The sequence below is a fragment of the Gnatocerus cornutus genome, chromosome 3 (genome assembly GCF_029298725.1).
Source record: "Gnatocerus cornutus isolate USDA-ARS CGAHR chromosome 3, icGnaCorn1.1, whole genome shotgun sequence".
In the NCBI taxonomy this organism is placed as follows: Eukaryota; Metazoa; Arthropoda; class Insecta; order Coleoptera; family Tenebrionidae; genus Gnatocerus; species Gnatocerus cornutus.
This window is the reverse complement of record NC_142235.1, coordinates 15,562,023-15,581,365: the sequence shown is the minus strand read 5'-3', so window position 1 is coordinate 15,581,365 and position 19,343 is coordinate 15,562,023. Positions and strand designations below refer to the sequence as shown.

Sequence of the window (19,343 nt, the reverse complement as noted above, 5' to 3'; positions counted from 1 at the left end):
ATTGCTGCATAAACGAGTTCGAACGATGACCTGCTTCAAAATGGAATGAATTGAGATGCGCGACCACGTGACCGTTGAAAAGAAAAGGGAGAAATGCGCGGAAAATGCCGACACTAACCGAACGGCTAGCAACAATACAACACAACAGAAAAAAACAATAAAATTTCGTGAAAAACAACAAAAGTGCGGTAAATAAACCTACGAAGCTTCTGATGATTACGTTTTTGATTGGTTTTTTACTTTTTTTTGTTTTTTCTTTAGCTTAAAAGAACAGTTCTAGATGTTACGAGATGTACAAAAAAACAACTAAGTCACTATACACTTCTGTCAAAAAAATCTCATCTGACCTTATCTAATGAATGATGACGTCACGATGACCATTATCAATATACAAGCTTTAAAAGAAAAAACAATCGAAGCGTTAATACAAATAAAGATACAGTGGTGCCTCAATTGTTTTTTCATCGGGTACAGTCGCAAACAAAACTAACGCCGTGTGACATTACTTTTGTCGTCGCCTGTACATTTTTTCGCGATGCACAAAAACGTGCGTTTGATATAAATAAAGGTAAAAATAACTGCTAACTCGTAAAAAATGTAAATGGAAGCTTTGTATATTCAAAACAGTCGCAATTTTTTCAGAACCGAATGAAAAAAAAATAAGTGAGAATCGGTTCACTGTCACAGGTCTCACTCAGTCTAAATAAAAAGTCGGCGACGGGATTGCACGACTGATGTTATATTTCCCCCGCGGTAAACATAACCTCACATAACTTCGCCGACGTAAAAAACAAAATCCCTAAAAAAAAACGCCGCCATGACAGTCAACCATTTCTTTTCTTATAGGTAAATCGCTTATACCTAAGACATGTCTAAAAAATGGGACAAACTCCTCCTAGGAAACCGCCTTCTCGATGTTACAACCGTACCAATACGAAAGAAAATTAACGCTTGCGGAAGGAGTGAGGGGATTTGGGAGGGGACCAATGACAATTACCTAAATACGTGGACTACCGCTAAGGAGCTGGTCCATGTTGCTGCGCTTGAGGATGCTGATGTTGCAACATTACAGGGATGTGGTGTTGTGGAGGCGGGGGCTGTTGCAAATACTGCATATTCTGCATCATGTGCGGTTGGAAGATGGAACACATGATGGGCGGGATCTGGGGGTGGCTTTGAGGAGGTGGCGCAGCTTGGTACTGTTGGGGAGGCGGCTGCGGACCTTGCCCGGGTGTGTATTGCGGAGGTTGAGCCGGACTGGGCGTGTTCGATGGGTTCGGGGGGAGGTACTGGATCTGGGGCGGGGTCTCGTACATCCGAAGGGCGTGCATCTGAGGGTAACCTTGCGGGTTGATGCTCGGGGGATACACGAATTGCTGAATTGGGGGCGCCAGAAGGGGCTGGCCAGTGGCGGCGGCGACTTGCATCTGGCTTGCCACGTCCGCGCGGATCTGGCCCATTTGAACTAAAATCAAACAATCAAATTTTTTTTTCTTCAAATCCCATTTTAAAACTCACTTTTTCTCATCCGATTGCCTTGGGGCTGCGGCTGGTACTGTGGCTGACTCGTCATCATGTACCCATGCATCACCACCGGCATGTGGGGCTGCCCGACGGGACCGCTGACACTCGCCGGAATATAAGGGCTGTGACTGGGGGTCTGCGGAGTGTGTGGGCGGCTCGCCGACGGCGTACTCGGTGACCTAAAACCAATCATCAGATTTTCCTTCAACTCCTCCCATGACTCCGCGTACCTCGGTTGGAAAGGCTTAGCTGCCGGATTGAGCACAAACTCTTTTGCGTTGGGATTCAACGTGCTCTTCTTAAGCGTGTTAGCGACTTTCTCCACCGGATCCTGCTGGGGAGAAATCGACTGTTGAGGCTGTTGCGGAGGCGTAGCTTGTGGGGGCGGTTGGGGCTGCTTCACTTGCGGCGGAGGAGGTTCCATAGGCACTTGTCCTGTTTGTTCGTTAGGCGGTACCGACGGCGGCAACTTGAAATCTTGAGCGAATCCGTGCAATTCCTTTATCGCGTCGTGTCGGACCGCCTCTTGAGGAGGTGGCGGTAGGACATTGCCGCCCCCTGGATACATTCCGCGCGGTGTCCTTTGTTGCATTGGCGGTTTAGCCTCGCCGTTTATCTGAGCTCCTTTCGGCTGTCCCATTTGCGGCGGCCGTTGCATCTGATTGTTGTAGCCGTGAGGCGGCGTGTGTGAGTGCGGCCGACCGTGGTGAGGAGGTGGCATGCCCATCTGCGGTGGTGGGACGATCTGGTGCACGGGCGGTGCAGGCGAAGGATGTGTGGGATAGGGCATCGGAGGCGGAGCATTGCCGCCTTTGGGCGAAGGCGTAGTTTGTGCAGGAGGAGGCGTGCTTCGCACTAGCTTCCCAGAATTCTGATTCTTCCGTTTTGCAGGAGGGATGTACTTATCACTAGCTTCTTGCGGATTGGGTCGCACGACAGCGGCAAAGACCGCCTCCTCGTCGCCGTTCTCCAATTCCAACCGCGCTTTATACTGAGGTTGATTCTCAATCTCGTTGGCGATTTGCGCCGCCTTCGCCTCCGCCTCGCGGTAATCAGCTGTGTCGGCGCTTCGTAGGGGGACCGTATACCCCTTCAACGATTGATCAAAAGTACTAGTAACCCCATACTCTTGTTCGTTCTTCCTGAACATATCATTAGCATCCCAACCGTTGGCGTTATCCAGTTCCAAAGGAACGTTCTCTCCTCCGCCATTAACCCCCGATGATGGGTCCCACGGCTCCAACTCCTTCTCCTCCGACTTGTTTCCGTTTCCGTTAAGTCGTGCCGAAATGGCCGTATCAGTTTGAAAGGTATCCTTAGTGGGATACTCCAAATCGACATCGCGTGCTTCCATCGTCGAGATGTCGCCAGATTTGAATATCAACTTGTCAACTAAACTTTCAGCGATCAGATTCTGATTGGGAGTATTCGGGTTGTCGACCTTTGCTGCCACCTCGAGGACGACGTCGAAGTTACTCGAGAACGTCTTGAAGACACCTGAAGCGACAAAAAAATGACATTACGGTGACGATGATGGAAAAATCCGACCCACCTTCCCATACTACGCCAGACGCTGTTTTAATTCGCACCACATTTCCGATTTGTAGTGTCGCTGAATGCATAAAATGTGCATTGTTGTAGACTCCTTCTGCTATGACAGATCTCGCCCTTTGGGTCCTGTGAAGAAAACACACTGTATCATTACAGTACTCATTAAAAACTAGTCGACCTTTATTTGCTTTAATTAGAAACAAAGTCCATACTACACTACGACTTCATTACTTTGAGCAGTTTTTGCTACAGTAGAACCTGGAGACACGGATCAATGTTGCCACCGGCCATGTCGGTTGATAAAGGAAGGACGTTCGTTAATCATCAGCCATTATTTTGCAAGTTTGTGGTTTATTTACATACATTCATTCACTGACGATAATTAACAGGTAATAAAAAATACCGCTTGATTAAAACGTATGTCCACATTTGACACTGACACAATAAGTAAAAAAGGTGAGGTTACGCCGAAATTAAGTGATGCAATCTTATAAAACTACTTATTGTGTTAACATTTCTGAATATTTTTTCATAGAACATGGCGAAAGACTACGCAAAAATGAAGAAACAAAAACAATTCAACGATATAGAGTGACATTTCATAGATGACAATCGTGTTGTCTAAGACGTTTCTCATTTTTTATAAAGGTGTTCCAAAACAATCCTGCTAATAGCCCCCTGTTTATTATTGTAGTTCCCACCAAATCAAAGCGTTGTAATAAAAGATTTCATGCAACATATTCTTGCTTGTTATTTTTAACATTCTCAAGATGCGGATGTAAATAGTCACGTATTTATCTTCTTCATTACGTAACATCAATATTACCAAACGAATGCAATAAACTCCAGACCGGAAAATTGTTAATTTCGCCATAAAAGTGGCGCAGGTTCAACTAAGAAAATAAATAAAACGGTGAAACCAAATTTATGTTGGCAGTACTGAATGAAATTAAGCTTGACGTGACTTTTAGTACACCTGTGTCGTTTGTCTCGTAGTAAAGAAAAATTCGAATGAATCCCATCGAAGGCGACGTTGGATTTGAATTATGTTGGCAGCCCTACCAGCCATGTGGCTCATGACAGTTGTGTAAAATAAATGAGTACCAACACAACGCAATAATGCAAAGCCTATAATATCGATCGATACCTGAGATTTTGACAGTTCTGAAAAGCAAAGGCGGCAGGGAACAGGGCTGCCAACATTAAAAATGCATTTTAATTGGAGAACCAAGATCCGCGACAGGTTGTGACGCTTTTAATTAAAAAAAAACAGTAATCGATGTAGATGACCTTGGCTCATTTTTCCAGTTTATAAAACGAATTTGATCCTTTGAAACATACGGAACAGTGTCAGTGTCAACTCTGACAATTCTGTACTTCAAACGTCACTATTAGTACAGGTAGTACCAATCTGACTTAATAAAAATTACTAAAGGCCCCACTTTTGGGGTACATAAATTTTATTGTACAACTCAAGGTCACTGTTGGAACCCTCATTGTCATATTATTCTAACCTAAAAGAGGCATGGGTACAACTGTGACATGACATTTTCAGTCCCCAAAACTTGGCAAATGAAAATCACTAAAACGCAGTGGGCATGAATTCAATGTTATGAATTATTATTGGCAAAAATTTAACATTAATGAGGTCAATACTCTCCACTATAATTTCGACTCACTATAGAAATAATCAAGGCGGGCGTTGAACTTTCTAGGCCAACTTGGTATTAACTAAAGAGGATGAAAAGAAGAATAATAAACAAACTGGGATTTAGAAGAAGTGTGAGCAAGAAATGAAGACAAAGGAGTTGGGGAAAAAACGGGAGATAAAGCGAAAGTTTGGAGTTGTAGGATTATAATAAATGGATCATAGAACTAGATTGGAGTCTAGGGGGCTGTTGGGGGGTGCCCGCTACTAACCTCACTGGCCCTCGATTCTTCCTCTTGTTGTTCATCTCACCGTTACCGTGATGGCCGGTATGGTCCTTATTTCTCGTCGGTACCGGAATTTTGGAGTCTTGCCTGTTGACTTTGAAAATAAAACGAAACACGCGATCCGTGCTCAAACAACAAAGCTCCAAAGACACCTACAAGCGCACAAAATGGCTCAGTGACGTAATCACAATCTCGATGAATCTCACCCTGACCTGTTCACATTCGCGTGTGGGGGCACCGGGGGCGGCGTCTCGACGACGGTTCAAAGATGTCTTCGTGGATGGGCGCTTAGTAAAACGATTCTTTCAATAATAAACAATTGGAACACAGCATTTGCAGAGTTTGTCTGTCAGACTGACGTGGATTCAGTGCGCAAGCGCCCCACCACCACAGGTCATTGCTTCGGGCTTCGGTTTATGGCGGCAAACTTGGACGGGGCGATCAATAAAAAGGGGCCTGCGCCCCATCGAGACTGACGAAAAGAGTCGCGTTTCCAACGGGGGCGTGCAGTCAAAAGTCGATTTTGACAGACGCACTAGGGACTTTAGCACCGACAGTTGGCACACAAAAGTCACAATTCACTCTTTTAAACAACTCCACTTTAACTAAAAAGACACAAAAACAACCCCAAAGAGGCTCACTTTGCATCACCATCACAGAATTACAGAAATTCGAAGCAACCCTAAATCCCCACTAAAAATCCGCTGCAAACCTCACTCAACGAAAATCCCCAAGACGACCTTGATGAGACTTTCGCCCAGTCTATTATATTTTAAACTTAATGGAAAATTAATCAATCAAATATTCTCACTTCCACACTCTTAAGTTTGCTTCTGCTTATGTTTCTCAGGCAAAGTTAAAAAATCAGGTCTACCAACCTTTTTTATCTACAGGGTTGATCAATAAAATTGATCTTGCGTCCCAAAGGGTGAGAACAACCTGTTGTTCGTGGCCTACTTCTGAGTTTTTGCTAGTGAAGGGTGAAATTCTAGAGGGTAAGAATCGCAAGAAGTGGCAACTACGGTGAAAAATTCACCCTCGTGAAATTAGCAACGCATGCAATTATATTTTCTTCTTATAGTCAAAATTTGTGTCAACAGAAAATGAGTCCAAAATACCGATTCGGCCTTTTTCATTTTTTCTATTTTTTTTTTTAAGTTGGTACCTCTGCTTTCTTCAAATCTTTACTTTCATTTCCAGAAAATGAAGAACCATTCTTCCCCTCTCTACTCTTTCCAACAGTTCAACGAAGAAATCAACGACTTCTACAAGTATCTGAAAGACAACAAGTACACGGATGAAGAAATTCGCAAGATCTTCGCCCCATTGCTACCAACCGCTAACTTCAAAATTACTAAACGTGCTGTCTTCATTTCGACACTAATGACTGTCCTCTTGATCCTCTACTTTGCCACCTACATGGAGTCTCTCTCCTGGCACTTATCAGCTATTGGTCGGATCCTCCTAATCAAAGTTTTGCCCTTCTGGGATTGGACCTCGCTGAAGAACGAGAGATGTCTCATACAGAAACCCACATCTTCAACTTTTGAAGAAATCCGCTTCAACTGCGATCTGTGCGAAAACCTCCAACAAATCGACGTGTATGAAGAAATCTCTGAAGAGTTTCTGAAGACACGCTACTTGGATGTTGACACTCCCGTCATCATCAAAAAGTCATTCCCACGCCCAAATTTCTTCCTCGAAGATCTTCTTCAAAACCAAATAATCGCGTCTTCAAATCCCTGCAAACTCGCAACAAACATCAACGATGGCATTTCAACTATTAAAAATCTCTTCTCGAAAACCCATTTCTTCGACAACTTCTTTCTTCATTTCCAAAACTGCGATTTTGAAGTAATGAAACAATTTCGACAGTACGCGCCACGTCCTTTTTTTCTACCAGCCGAATTGTCTCCGGTTCAATACAATTGGTTGTTGTGGAGCCGGAATTACAATACAACTCAATTTAAGAGAATCGGATTGGTCGACAAAGTTGCGCTAGTGTGGCAAGCGGTTGGCGCCAATTTCGTCAAGTTGGTACCACGAGGTAACTGCGAGGGGGAATGCCCGGTGATTGAAGTAAAGTTGGCGGCGAACGAAGCTATCGTTTTTACCAATTTGTGGAATTTTGAGTATCTGGGGGATTTTGGGGAGAATGTTGCTGTGGTTTTGGAGTTGCATTAGACGGGTTCCCACTGTAACATGAGAAATAAAGGAAATTTGAAGAATAATGTTTGTTTTTTTTATATGGGAGTTGGAGATTGTCATTTTTGACAGTTAGCGGAGCTACCAACATACAAGAGTTTGAGAAATATAGATCCAGATTCAGATCTAGCAATCTGCTGTCAAAATTTCGGAATGTCATTTTTAATGTCGGCACCTTTTATCTTCTTCCTTCTCGTTTGTGTCTCCTATAGTATCATCGCCAAGGGAGCCAATATTATAGAAATAAATCACAGGGACTCAGAACAAGAAGAGTTTCGAACAAAAATGGTGAAGCTTCATAACAAGCTCCGAGGCTTCTTCATCTCTAGACCTAAAGGCGCTTTGTCTCCAAATAATTATGAAGAAACTGTGAGCTACAATCTAGAACTTGAAGATTTTGCTAGATGTTTAATCATTAAAAAACAAGGAAGAAACGATAGTACTTGTGAGACCTCAAAAATCAAAGATTTTGATTATTATATGTTTAAAAGTGACGATATTTCGTTCCCTTGGAAGTTAGTGCCGAAGATTTGGTAATCCCTATTGTTAATTTTTCAGTTTCTAGGTTTTTTTCCAGGTGGAATACGGCCTATAACTACCGTCCAGAACCGTTACCAGCGTACTTACAACCATATGGAACAAAAGAAGAAGATTATGTAACTTATTTCCATAAGTGGTGGTCTTCAGTTTTTCAAGTGGGATGCGCTCGGTCGGATAACGTGGCAGCTGAAAACTCGTGGCACTTCCTTGTAATTTGCCACTATGCCGATAATGCGACAATTATTAAAGTTTAGTGACTTTTAAGTTTCTGGATTGGCAGCTGTGACATTGTTTATCCAACTTATAATGAAATTGCTATATGAATAAATATCTGGGAATGTTCTTTTAATCGTTCCATAATTCGTTCATTACAGTCGAATAGGCAGAGTAAGAACGAATCTAAAATATCGTAGTTATCTGCACTGTAAGTGCTCGGCGCCGCTCCCGGCAGATGCCGCCGCCTCCAGCCGTCCCCAGCAGATGCCTGACGTCACGGCGCTCCGGTTCTCCAATCAATTGAGAGACGCGCGCAGATTGATTCAATAGTGACCTATATAGTGATGCCGCCATTTGTAGCTAGTTCAGTGTCTCCGTCCTTAAATTTTCACTAAAAACATCATACAAATCGGGGTAAGTACCTAACTAACAAGTGAGCATCGCGCGGCCACCAATCGATGATCATTCTTGCCCCGCCGCCTGCGACCATCTTCAAAATAGAAAAATGAGAGCAAAATTTCGAAATTTTTGAAAATCGCAACAGTGACTTCCTCGAGGGTGGTTTCAAGCGATGGAACCGTACACTTGGGGGCGGTAAGTGGCTAATAGAGAATACGATAGTGCCTCGTCGCCGCCACCAAACCCTTTTTAAAATCTTGTAAATTACGTAGAATCGATATGATTGCGTGCTTAGTGAAGAAAGAATTATGTGAAATTTTTGTGTATGTGAAGTACTAATGATGGTTTAAATGTGTGATCAAGGGTGGGTCGATTTTTTTCCCTTATTAATATTCCAGGGACGTACGTGGGCTGGAATAAAGACGTTTTTTCGAGCCATGATCCTGTTCAGATAAATGCGATTTTGCTAAATTACAGGTGGTTTTGCAGATGTGCAATTTTTGGGGGTGGAAGGTCTCGGGGGTGGGATTTGTTGAGTAAAAATGGGTCCGGCGAGAATCGGAGGCGGAGAAATTAAAAATAAACGGGGGTTGCTAAAATTAGTCATTTCTATTATTTAATTAGTTTGTAGTGTGCACTGAAGGTGAGTAGTATCTAGTCGAAACGTTTTTTTAGTGAAATCTTAGTGGGCGCAGAAGTGTCATTCTCGGCTTCTTTTGAGAGTTTGCACGGTCATTTTTGTTGCAAGAGTTGGAAGAACGCTTTTGCGTATTTCGACGAAATTAAAATGATTCTTAGTTTGCTTATGAATCTGTCATCTGTCAAATAATATTTTCTAGTTCATTTTTTAACGAAATTTTAGAATATCTAGAATTGATATTAAAACTCTCAGAGCTTCCTAGGGTTTCCAAACTTCTTTTTTTTTCTTTAGAATTCAATTTCCAGACTCAATTTTTAGAACTACAAGAATTTATAGAGCATTTAACCTTAAGCTTCCAAGTTTTCAAGCGATCCTAGTGCTTCTTTCTTTGAATTCTTCAACTTTCCGTTTCCTTGATTTCGTAGTTTTACAATTTTGAGAATTTATAGATCTAGAATTCTTATTTTTTAAAATCTGGTTCTACACTTCTTGCCGTTTCTAGAATTGCTAACTTCCCTTCTTTAAAATTCCTGCAGCCTCTAACATTGCTTTGACTATTCATTTAATGTTTCTAAGAAGTGTTTGATGGCATTATACAAGGTGTTTATAAATCTTTCTAGCATTAAAGGTGGCTCCGGACTTTCTGCCAAGCACGATTGTGCCGCTTTGTTTTCATAATAAATATAACTAATAAAAAAATATATATGTTTAATTACACTTAAAATGTCATTCACGTCAACGACGTTTCAGTTACGTTTTTGTGTCCAAGTCTTTGGGTTTCAGGTTTCAAATCATAACTAAATAGAACAGTTATTTGGTTAAAATTAACTTTACTCTCTGATTGAGGTTAACCGCAAATGTCACTTGAAAAATCTAAACCCACATTTGTAATGAGCGGCAAATGTTTTTGACATTTCATAGCCACCCTTGATGCTAGAAACATTTATAAACACTTTGTACATTCATTAAGTTTTTGACATCTTTTAGATCCGAATTACTTCTTTTGTTTTTTAATATTCTTTTTCAAGCAAGTTTTATAATTTTAATTGTTCTTGTGGTGGTGACGTTGCCAGATTTACTGCCGATGAACCCTTCATGCGCAACATTTTGATAAGAAACTTTATATGTAAAACATGAGTTCTCTGATAAGATAAAAAGCCGTATAATGCAAATTAGATTTTAATCGAAGTGTCAAACCCAGCCACCTAAACTTTCACTACAAAAACTTTGACGACGTTGCCAGATTTATCGAGTGTTAATTAACTCGTAAACAATGTAAATATAGCATGCAAACACTTAATCACGTGCACATCGGTGAAATAATCGATGAAACATATGTCCACATTGTTGCCACTTCTTTGCTATTAATACACTATAAATAAGATGGTCGTTTCTACTCTCGGACAAGAGCCTCACCGAGCTTTTTGCAGGGTCGCAATGGATCTAGAAATGCAGCTTAGGGCAGCTGAAGCCCGAAGGTCCGAGCTTGAACGACAACATTCCGAAGCCTTAGCGGCCTTACGAGGCTGTGGACCAGAAACGCTAGAGGCCAGACAATCTAGAGTTAGAGAATTAGAGAAGAAAGTAGCTCTAGAAACGGTCAGGTAACCAATAGCATGCTTGGGTTCGGTTCACATGGTTATAACTCCTCCCTCAGATGCGAAGAACTACAATTAGAACTGGCAGCATCACACAGAGGCAAAATGACGGGGAGCGTCGCTGGCCCACTTTCCGCCGGCCAAAGTTGGGCTAATAAAGGTACTGAAATAGAAAGAATTATGGCTAAGATAGAACAAGATAATCGAATATTAGCTGAGTTAGACCATAGTCGATCCACTACGTTGGGTAAGTTCAGTAGATGGTTTTTTGTTGTGGGTCAGATGTTAACGAGTGCAGGTCGAATAAAAAGAAAAAGTGCACAGGTACGAGGCGCCTGGTTTTTTATTTGGTTTGACTTTTTATACGAACTGTATGAGGCGGGGCTCGAAATGAGGGCGGGGCGATTGTACACCGCGGTTCACGCCCCGTTTGGAGGACCAATCGAGTAGAGTAGGAGTTACAAGTAGAGCCAATGATGAAGTAACTTTGTTTTCAAACAAACTTTGTTTCAGGGGGCGGTTTGGCGACTAGCGCCAGTAGCCACGCTTTGGGCGAGTGCAGCCCGCCCCTCTCCCCCATCACCATGTCACATACCACGCCCAGTATATACCCCACGGCTACAAATCTCCATAATTACAACCAATCCGGTACTACCAACATCTCCTCGTACATGCCCCCCAATCCGGTTAATTACAACCCTACCTCCCAGTATAACACCCTCCATCATAGCTACTCCAATAAACCCATGATGGGCACTTCAATGACCCATCATGGTATCGGCTCTACACTGGGTCAGAGTTCAGTACTTGGTAGTACTTTAACTCATCAGAACTTGGGTCCTTCGTTGGTTTCGACGGCGCTGGGCACGTCCATTGTACCAACAACTTATGCAACTAGTAATATTTGTAATACGAATTACAGTAATCCTTTGGTGTCTAGTAATCATACAGTGTTACCAACTTCCTTCAACAATCCTACGTTTACCAATGCGGTTACCAATACGCTAACACAGTTCAGTTTGCCCTATAACCCCGTTACCACTACGTTTACGAATAACGTTACGTTCTCCAACCCGTTAAGTTCGCAGTTCAACAGTCTGGCCCTAAGTGGACCCATGTCGATCAAACTGAAGCCACTGGACGAGGTGGAGCTAGGTAAGCATTACAGAGCTCTGTATTATCAACTTTGACTCGTTTCCCACAACCTGTCTAGACATCCTTTTAAAAATTCACCCATCTCAAGCTAAAGCCTCATAATCTATTTATCGATTGATACTTCGTTCTCCCTGCCGCCCCTCCCCGAATAAGTCTCATCCATCCTCTTATCTTGTACGTTTTTTCCCTTCGCCATCTTTCGATAAGACGTCATCGCCACAACACAATTAGCATCTAAACTGTCTGTGAATGCAGGAACTCGACGTGTTGCCACCCCCGTGACACCCCACCCGCCTACGTGGGGTTTGGGGACGGCGACATTGGGAGGCATCACCGACGCGAGACCAAGAATGTTAACGGATGGGATCGATTCGGATTGGAGCGGATTGCACGGGACTGATAGGAACTACCTCAATGGACACAATCCTGAAGGACAAGTGGACATGCTGGATATTCCCGGAAAGGGGAGATGTTCAGTGTATATCGCAAGGTTAGTGGAGTAAAGAATGGACGGACAAAGGAGAGGTGGAGGCAGTTTTTATAGTTGGGCTCACAAATGAAAATCCGATAATTGATTTCTCATTTCAACCGTTTATTAGCAATAACCACACAAGAAGCGCTTCCTATGAAGTTTGCATGGGGGCGGGGGCCGGTAGCCGCCGCCAACATGCATTTTACTTGCTGTGCTTGTTTACATTCTTGGAATTCCTAGATTTTCGTACGAGCCGGAGCCCGACGCCGAAGAAGAGCTCAACATCCAAGCCGGTGATTATCTTCTCGTCTGGGGCGACCCCGTGGGTCCGGGAGGCTACTTAGACGCCGAACTTTTAGATGGACGTCGCGGTCTCGTTCCCTCCCACTTCGTTCAACGTCTCGTAGGTGATGATCTGCTGGAGTTCCATCAAGCAGTTTTGAGCACTCTTCGAGAAGAAGAGATCAATCAAGAGAACTTCGCCGCGGATGTCCAGCGTCTCAACGAAATGGCGGAGATGTCCGAAGCTCATGAGGACGACGGGCCCGAAGGTGAGCAAGGTAGGCTTTGCACGTTGCGTAGATGGGGTAGCCTAGGCTGTTGGCCCATATAGCCAAAGGTAAACCTAGTCAGCTCGAAGTTAAATGCAATATAGAGTATAGAAAGGGGTTTAGAAACAGTAGCAAAGGGTTTAGAAGGGGTAGAGGGGACCTAGTGGGGTAGAAGGGGTCATTGCATTTAATTTGTCTAAGGAACAATTTTCTTATTGGATGTGTAGATTGGTAGCACTGTATCTTACAGCACTTAGCTTGCTTGCTTGCATTTTTTTTGACAGTTGCAGCTCTGCTGGGGCACCTTAAGAATTAGCTTTGCATGCTTTCGCACTTTTCTTTTGCTTGCTTCGCAGTTTGCCCACGTCCCATCCTCTCCCCTCTTTGTCTTCTTCTTCCTCTCCCTCCTCAAGAGCCAGCGCATCTGATGTTCTTCCAATTTTTTTCTCTTTTTCTCTCTTTCTTCATCGTCTTCTCCCTCGTCACGAGCTGGCTAATTACCTTCAGGACTGGGTAAAATTTGCACAATTTAGCTTTAGAACTGACACGGAATGATCTACAGCTGACCTATTCTTCTCGGTGTTAGTTCCGGCTCCAAGACAATTGACGTTGGAGAGACAATTGAACAAGAGTGTGCTCATCAGTTGGACAGCACCGGATGTGGGGCCGGGGAATCACATTGAAAGTTACCATGTTTACGTAGACGGAGTGCTCAAGACTACTATCAAGGCCACAGAAAGAACGCGAGCGTTGGTTGAAGGAGTAGAAAGCAACAGGGTAATTGTAAAGTCGTGGAAAAAATGTTGTACTTAACACGTTACATACAGCCGCACCGAATCAGCGTCCGCTCCGTGACGGTGAATCGGCGGACTTCGCGTGACGCCGCTTGTACAATGATAATTGGACGAGACACCCACCAACTGGGACCTAGTGCAGTTAGGGCATCCAATATAACCTCAACTTCGGCGGTGATCAGTTGGCTACCAGCCAACTCAAATCATCAACATGTAGTTTGCGTCAATAATGTGGAAGTGAGGACGGTAAAGCCGGGGGTTTACCGCCACACTATCACGGGATTGGCGCCCAATACTCAATACAGGGTGACTGTTAGAGCTAAGCATCATCGGGCGGCCCAAAACGTGGCCAACTTAGCTGAAGACTTACCAATGCCTGCTGCGGCGCATACAGACTTCCGAACGTTGCCGAAGGGGCTCCCGGACCCTCCAAGCGACATCTTAGTGGAACCTGGTAAAACCACCCCTAAATTTAACTGCGACTCTACAATTTTTGTTTAGGTCCGCAAGATGGCACCCTCCTCGTCACATGGCACCCCATTCTCACCCCCCATCATCCCGGGTCGAGTATCACAGGCTACGCGGTCTACGCGGATGGTAAAAAAGTGACTGATGTGGACAGCCCAACCGGTGACCACGCCCTCATCGATATTAGTAAACTTCTTGGTCTGAATCCGAAACATGTGACTGTGCGGACTAAGGCGCGCGACAGCCAATCGGCGGACTCCTTGCCCACCGCCATTCCAATGAGCGTGTTAAGGGGAGGAGTTAAAGCAAGGCAGCAGCCTCACTCGGCTGTTATGCCCGCCCACATCCGCCAACAGATGCCGCGTCAACAACAACAGCAACAAGGACAGCAGGTTTGTACAGGGCGGAGCTGTGGGCGGTGCTTTAGTTCAAAATGTCGTAGATCATCGAGCCGGATGAGAACTTGAGTGACAAGGAAATCTTTCCGAACACCAATCCGCATCGACAACAGAGCGGTATTCCTTCCATTGGTAAAGATTTAAATTTTTGGGGATATTGGTTTTTCTCGATTAGTTAGTTTGACTAGTGGGCGTAGCCTGATTTGGTGAGTTACTGAATCAGGGTCCCTTGATTGGCATGGTAGAGTAGAAGTTAGAAGCTTCTAGAAAGTTGGCTTAGGTAGAAATTGGTGTCAAATCCAGAAAAACTAATGATTTGCTTAGACGCTTATTTCTAAAAAATAGCACAACGCTCCATTGCAGAAATTACAAAAGAATCGTACGAAGCTAATTTGTCAGAAGATGAATTGTTGGATAGGAGAAATCAAAGACAGTACCATCAACAAAGGCCGTTTAGGCAAGGACAACAACAAAGAGAGCAGCAGCAGCAACAGCCCCAACAACAGCAACAACAACAGCAACAACAGCAGCAGCAACAACAACAACAACAATATTACCAACAAGGTAAAAAGGTCGAAACACACCACACTAAACAGATATGTACACAAAACACCGAGGTAGGTACAGGGAGCACTAGATCAACGTAGTAAATTACGCTCTAAGCATGTTTAGCTCTATTAGAGCATGAACAGAACAAAGTTACACTCCTCCTCCTTGTTTTTGTTCAAATAACCACGCCCCCATGTTTCAGGCCAATCAAACCAAAGGGGCGGGTTGCAAAACATGCGTAGCCAACAAATGCAAGGAGCAAGAGCCGGCACTAACAACCCCATGAACCCGAATAACCCGCCCAATCCTCAAAAACGCGCTCGCTGGTTTGTTGCGTTGTTCGACTACGACCCTTCGACGATGTCGCCCAATCCGGACGCGTGTGATGAAGAACTCCCCTTTTCGGAAGGCGACACCATCAAAGTGTGGGGGGACAAAGACGCGGACGGTTTCTACTGGGGGGAGTGTCGCGGAAGGCGGGGCTACGTACCGCACAACATGGTTATGGAGGTGGAGGGTAACCAGAATAGAGATCGGTGGGGAGATATTTACGCTAACATGCCGGTAAAACGCATGGTGGCGCTGTACGACTACGATCCCCAGGAACTGAGTCCCAATGTGGACGCCGAGGTGAGCACTAAGATAGTTTGACAATGACAGCAAAACAGTTTTGCTGCCACTGTCTAGTGTGTGAAGAGCTTAAGCTCTACCAGGTTCTTCCCAACAACTGCAGGTGGAATTAAGCTTCACCACCGGGCAAATCATCAACGTGTACGGCGAGATGGACGATGATGGCTTCTACATGGGTGAGATTGATGGTGTTCGTGGACTTGTACCGTCGAACTTCTTAACGGAGGCTCCCGAACAGTACAGTGCAGGACAGACGTCGCAAACAGGAGCGGGGGCGATGGGGAGGGGCCAACGCGGGCGGGGCATAGGACCTGGCGCGCGAGGACCGCCCCCTCCACCGCGGGAAAATCAAATGAGACAAAGAAACAAAGGTACCGCAGTATTTTCGCCGTAAGGGGCGATCCCAAACGCAGTTTGGGAACGCCCCTCTTCAATGTAGCCAGTTAGAATCTACCTTGACTATTCGTTGGTTGGCTTTGAGTCGATTTGGCTGGTCCAATCCTAAGAGGAGTAACCGTGACCTTGGTGACGATCTCATCACACACTTGTGTATTTTTCAGGTGGGAGCGGGACGAAGTAAAACAAACAAATGACACTAACAACAACACTTTTTTTGATATTTCTCCTTGAAAATGTCTTTTCGGTGTACCGCAAGCGTGTGATGTAAAAACGAGTTTATTTCTTTGCTTTTTTGTATTTTTTCTCAGACGCAAGAAATAAACTGGAGGCTTTAACTGTTTTTCAATGTTCGGTTTGCACTAATCGAAGATGTATGCCAATCGCTAGCTCTATCTCTTTCTCTCTCAGCTGGTTTTGACACAACAAGACTCGTCTTCAGTGCATGTGGTTTTATTGGAGGAGCGTCTTGCAGTTGCTTGGCAACAGCGCATGTTTGACTTACGTAGCCCCAATCTCCGAAGGAAAAGAACCAAAGGAGAGAGATAGGGATAAGCGTACTCATTGTCAAACATGTGCTGTAACACCAAGGTAACTTGATAAAGACGAGTCTTTTTGTGTTGTAAGGCAGCGTCTGACTGTACTGTGTGTTGTCTGTTGCTAGATGCCTGCCCTGTGTTACCCTCTCAGTTAGACAATGCTATCAACACTGCGACACCGAATACACAAGTCTTCACCGAGCACAATCAGGTATTTACGCCAATACTCGCTCTCTATTCTTTCTATTATATTAAAAAGATAGAAGACTAAGATAGGGCTCTGTTTCATTCCATGTATGTTGCTGGGTGTCTTTTATTTTTGTACATTGATTACCGCGCGCTGCATGACCATCAGATGTTGTGAAAGTAGAGTTCAGCTTTTTATGTTTGACATCTCACGTTTACATAGAATAGGAACATCTAGAGGCATGACGACTAGACCAGTCCGTGCTCGGTTCTTAGTGTCATAGCAACGCGAGACAACAAACAACTAAGTACAACACACACTGTCGAAACAGTAGGCGTTACCCGCGCCCGTCCGTCCCGTTTCGAAGTAGTGCTTTGATTGGTTCACACTTAGTCTAGCTACACTCTGTCCCCGCCTTTCTCTCAAACCACGCCCATGTTCTAGGGGAGGGGGAGAGGCATGTTGAGGCCCGGTGGTAACCAACAACCTCAACAACAGCAGCAACAGCCCGGTATAATCCAACAGGCGTTCAATCAAGCGTTCAGCCAATCCAACACTACGACAACTAGCAGTAGTGGGGGCATTTTTGGTCAGGGTCAACCACAGCAACAGCAGGCTTTCAGTGGCCAACAGCAGACTTTCGGTGGTCAACAGCAGAGTTTCGGTGGTCAACAGCAGACTTTCGGTCAAAACCAATCGCGGATGCAGCACAAGGGCGTGCCACAGGTGGTGCCTAACGTGATGATGGGGCAGAACCAACAACAGCCGCAACAGCAACAGCAACAACAGCAAGGGCCGAATCTTATGCAGAAACTGAACGAGATTACCGCGCCCGGTGGTGATATCCTGTCGAAAGGAAAAGAACTTATTTTCATGAAATTCGGGTTGGGTGGGGGAAAATAATAATTTCTTTTTATTTTACGTGTAGGTAGCTGTTTTTGGAACCGTTTCATAAAACGCGCTGAGTTTTTTCGAAAATATTTATTATTGATACTAAAAGGTTCAAGTGAAGGAGGAGGCTATGGAAGCGTGGTTGCGACTCCGCCTTCTCGATTCACGCCCTTTTTTAAATAATGTTATATCGCTAAAGTGTTCAAATTGCGGAGCAGCTTATGTGTGATGTCGTTTCAATTTTAAGGTTATGTATTCATATCTAAATATACAAATCTATGTAAGCTGCAAATAATCATTCAGTATTATCATACCTATCTAAGGGAGATATTAAAAGTACTAAGTACAAAAGTGACCAATATCATTACTAGCTGTTACTATTTATCATTGAATTGTTGAATTTGCTTGCTATTATTGTTGATATAGGTATACTACTTTTCATTACGATGACAAACACACCGAATGAGTCGTTTTTAGATTTTAGTATCAATGAGATACCGACGACAATAGTTATTTTGTGGTCAGGCATCGCTCCCCGTTCAAATTTCGCGTCTTTACTTAACTGGGCGACCATTGGTCCACATTCAAATATCCCGCCTTAGTTACGTCATAAGTGCCACTTTTAGTATCAATTTAGTTGAGACGTACCGTAGAACTTAGAATGAGAGTTTGACATATCGAAAACGTGATACTTTACTAGCATATATTACGTCATAGGGGCGGGAAAATTTGAATTAAGAGCAATTTTTGTTTGTTTGGGGACCGGCACCTTCTCGCGTTCCACCTTTGGTTTGTTTAGTGAGACTCTTGTGATTGGTCCACTCGAGCCGTATCATTCAACGTTGCCATTTCTTCTCAGTTTTCCACGTCAACGTTGACGTTACGCTCTGTAGGTCCTTCTAGGTTAAGTACAACCCTGTTACCATTTTTCTTCCAATGGGTTTCAAAAACAGCTGAATAAATCGGCACAACTCTGTTAAGTTCGATGTTGTACATGATTTGTTTTTGAATGTCTGAGATGTGGTCACCATTTTGCCAATTTCGTTCCTAAAAACCCGAGTGTCTCACATTTGACAACAAATCATTTCAAGTTTGTTGTGCCTTCTTCTGTACACGCACAACCGGCGACGTTTCGAGCGCGTTCGGGAATCTCTTCAGGTTTCCGAACGGGTCTACTTCGCTGGTATTGGCACTTACGTTGTTTCTTTTTGTACAATAAATCTATGTAAGATAAAGAATAGATATAAATATCGATGTTGAGACCCTTTTTGTCCCGTAAAGCGTCACGTGATCCGAAACGCGCCTTCTCATTGGATGGACTGTAGTATTATTTTGTAATCGGCGTGGGTCGGATCGGGTCGGATTGTTTCGGGACTCATCTGGTTCCCTGTTGTATATAAATTCTTTGCAGCTTTATTGATCTTGTCAACAGATTATATGGATTCGATTCCGGCGGCAATATGGCGGATTTGTCGGTGTGTTTTGTTGCCGACGGAACCGAAATTATTTTTATGCGAACAAGAGAGAGCGAGAGGTGTGAACATGAGCGTTGACAGGTTGTGAATTGGTCACATATCAAATTATGGCCATTGATTGGTATAGAAATATTTCGCGGCTTGATTGTTATCTATCTTTCATGTATCATACACTGTACCAAATAAAAAATGATGATAATAATAAATAAAATCATTTACAACGTTATTTC

At 43.9% G+C, this 19,343-nt stretch overlaps 4 protein-coding genes across 10 annotated transcripts in view; 3 read left to right on the top strand and 1 right to left on the bottom strand.

Annotated features, from left to right (window-relative positions):
* Positions 1–7,194, top strand: part of LOC148177425 (uncharacterized) — a 46,018-nt gene extending 38,824 nt beyond the window's left edge. The window contains exons 1-2 of one of the 2 annotated variants that reach the window (XM_088031996.1): positions 5,924–6,005; positions 6,211–7,194. In XM_088031996.1, coding sequence (XP_087888122.1) covers positions 6,214–7,194 — 981 coding nt within the window. In that variant the 5' untranslated portion in view covers positions 5,924–6,005; positions 6,211–6,213. Of the gene's footprint in view, positions 1–5,923; positions 6,006–6,210 lie in introns of those variants that run through there. The other variant, XM_088031997.1, reaches the window with a different exon arrangement.
* Atx2 (Ataxin 2) lies at positions 597–5,571 on the bottom strand. Its single transcript, XM_088031913.1, has 6 exons — positions 5,223–5,571; positions 4,996–5,162; positions 3,077–3,201; positions 1,755–3,021; positions 1,519–1,703; positions 597–1,465 (listed from the first exon to the last, which is right to left on the bottom strand). Exons 2-6 carry the CDS (start codon positions 5,028–5,030, stop codon positions 1,017–1,019), a joined length of 2,061 nt encoding a protein of 686 aa, XP_087888039.1. The 5' UTR covers positions 5,031–5,162; positions 5,223–5,571; the 3' UTR covers positions 597–1,016.
* An 18-nt stretch (positions 7,195–7,212) lies between the features above and the next one.
* LOC148177424 (uncharacterized) lies at positions 7,213–8,104 on the top strand. Its single transcript, XM_088033334.1, has 3 exons — positions 7,213–7,242; positions 7,288–7,748; positions 7,793–8,104. The coding sequence occupies exons 1-3, from the start codon at positions 7,213–7,215 to the stop codon at positions 8,007–8,009; spliced, it is 708 nt and encodes a 235-aa protein (XP_087889460.1). The 3' UTR covers positions 8,010–8,104.
* Positions 8,105–8,297: 193 nt separating this feature from the next.
* LOC148177423 (RIMS-binding protein 2-like) lies at positions 8,298–19,339 on the top strand. 6 transcript variants are annotated; one of them, XM_088031878.1, is made up of 15 exons: positions 8,298–8,565; positions 10,441–10,614; positions 10,668–10,768; positions 11,122–11,763; positions 12,019–12,253; positions 12,476–12,795; positions 13,349–13,563; positions 13,614–14,034; positions 14,082–14,440; positions 14,491–14,578; positions 14,792–15,010; positions 15,198–15,625; positions 15,729–15,996; positions 16,686–16,771; positions 17,192–19,339. In XM_088031878.1, the coding sequence occupies exons 1-15, from the start codon at positions 8,543–8,545 to the stop codon at positions 17,648–17,650; spliced, it is 4,038 nt and encodes a 1,345-aa protein (XP_087888004.1). In that variant the 5' UTR covers positions 8,298–8,542; the 3' UTR covers positions 17,651–19,339. The 6 variants fall into 6 exon arrangements, with proteins under 6 accessions (XP_087888004.1, XP_087888003.1, XP_087888002.1 ...); XM_088031877.1 differs by having other exon boundaries at positions 10,668–10,855; positions 12,476–12,786; positions 13,373–13,563; XM_088031876.1 differs by having other exon boundaries at positions 10,668–10,855; positions 13,373–13,563.
* Positions 19,340–19,343: the final 4 nt, after the last annotated feature.

Bases quoted from the DNA above. Each gene is read 5' to 3' on its own strand.
- Atx2 (XM_088031913.1), bottom strand. From the start codon at position 5,030: ATGAACAACAAGAGGAAGAATCGAGGGCCAGTGAG. The intron at 3,202-4,995 runs GTTAGTAGCGGG...TTTTCTTCACAG, and splicing joins AAGAATCGAGGGCCAGTGAG to GACCCAAAGGGCGAGATCTG. The intron at 1,704-1,754 runs GTACGCGGAGTC...GATTGGTTTTAG, and splicing joins GCTAAGCCTTTCCAACCGAG to GTCACCGAGTACGCCGTCGG.
- LOC148177423 (XM_088031874.1), top strand. From the start codon at position 8,543: ATGGAACCGTACACTTGGGGGCG. The intron at 14,035-14,081 runs GTAAAACCACCC...ATTTTTGTTTAG, and splicing joins CGACATCTTAGTGGAACCTG to GTCCGCAAGATGGCACCCTC. The intron at 14,441-14,490 runs GTTTGTACAGGG...AAAATGTCGTAG, and splicing joins AACAGCAACAAGGACAGCAG to ATCATCGAGCCGGATGAGAA.
- LOC148177424 (XM_088033334.1), top strand. From the start codon at position 7,213: ATGAGAAATAAAGGAAATTTGAAGAATAAT. The intron at 7,243-7,287 runs GTTTGTTTTTTT...CATTTTTGACAG, and splicing joins AAGGAAATTTGAAGAATAAT to TTAGCGGAGCTACCAACATA. The intron at 7,749-7,792 runs GTAATCCCTATT...GTTTTTTTCCAG, and splicing joins AAGTTAGTGCCGAAGATTTG to GTGGAATACGGCCTATAACT.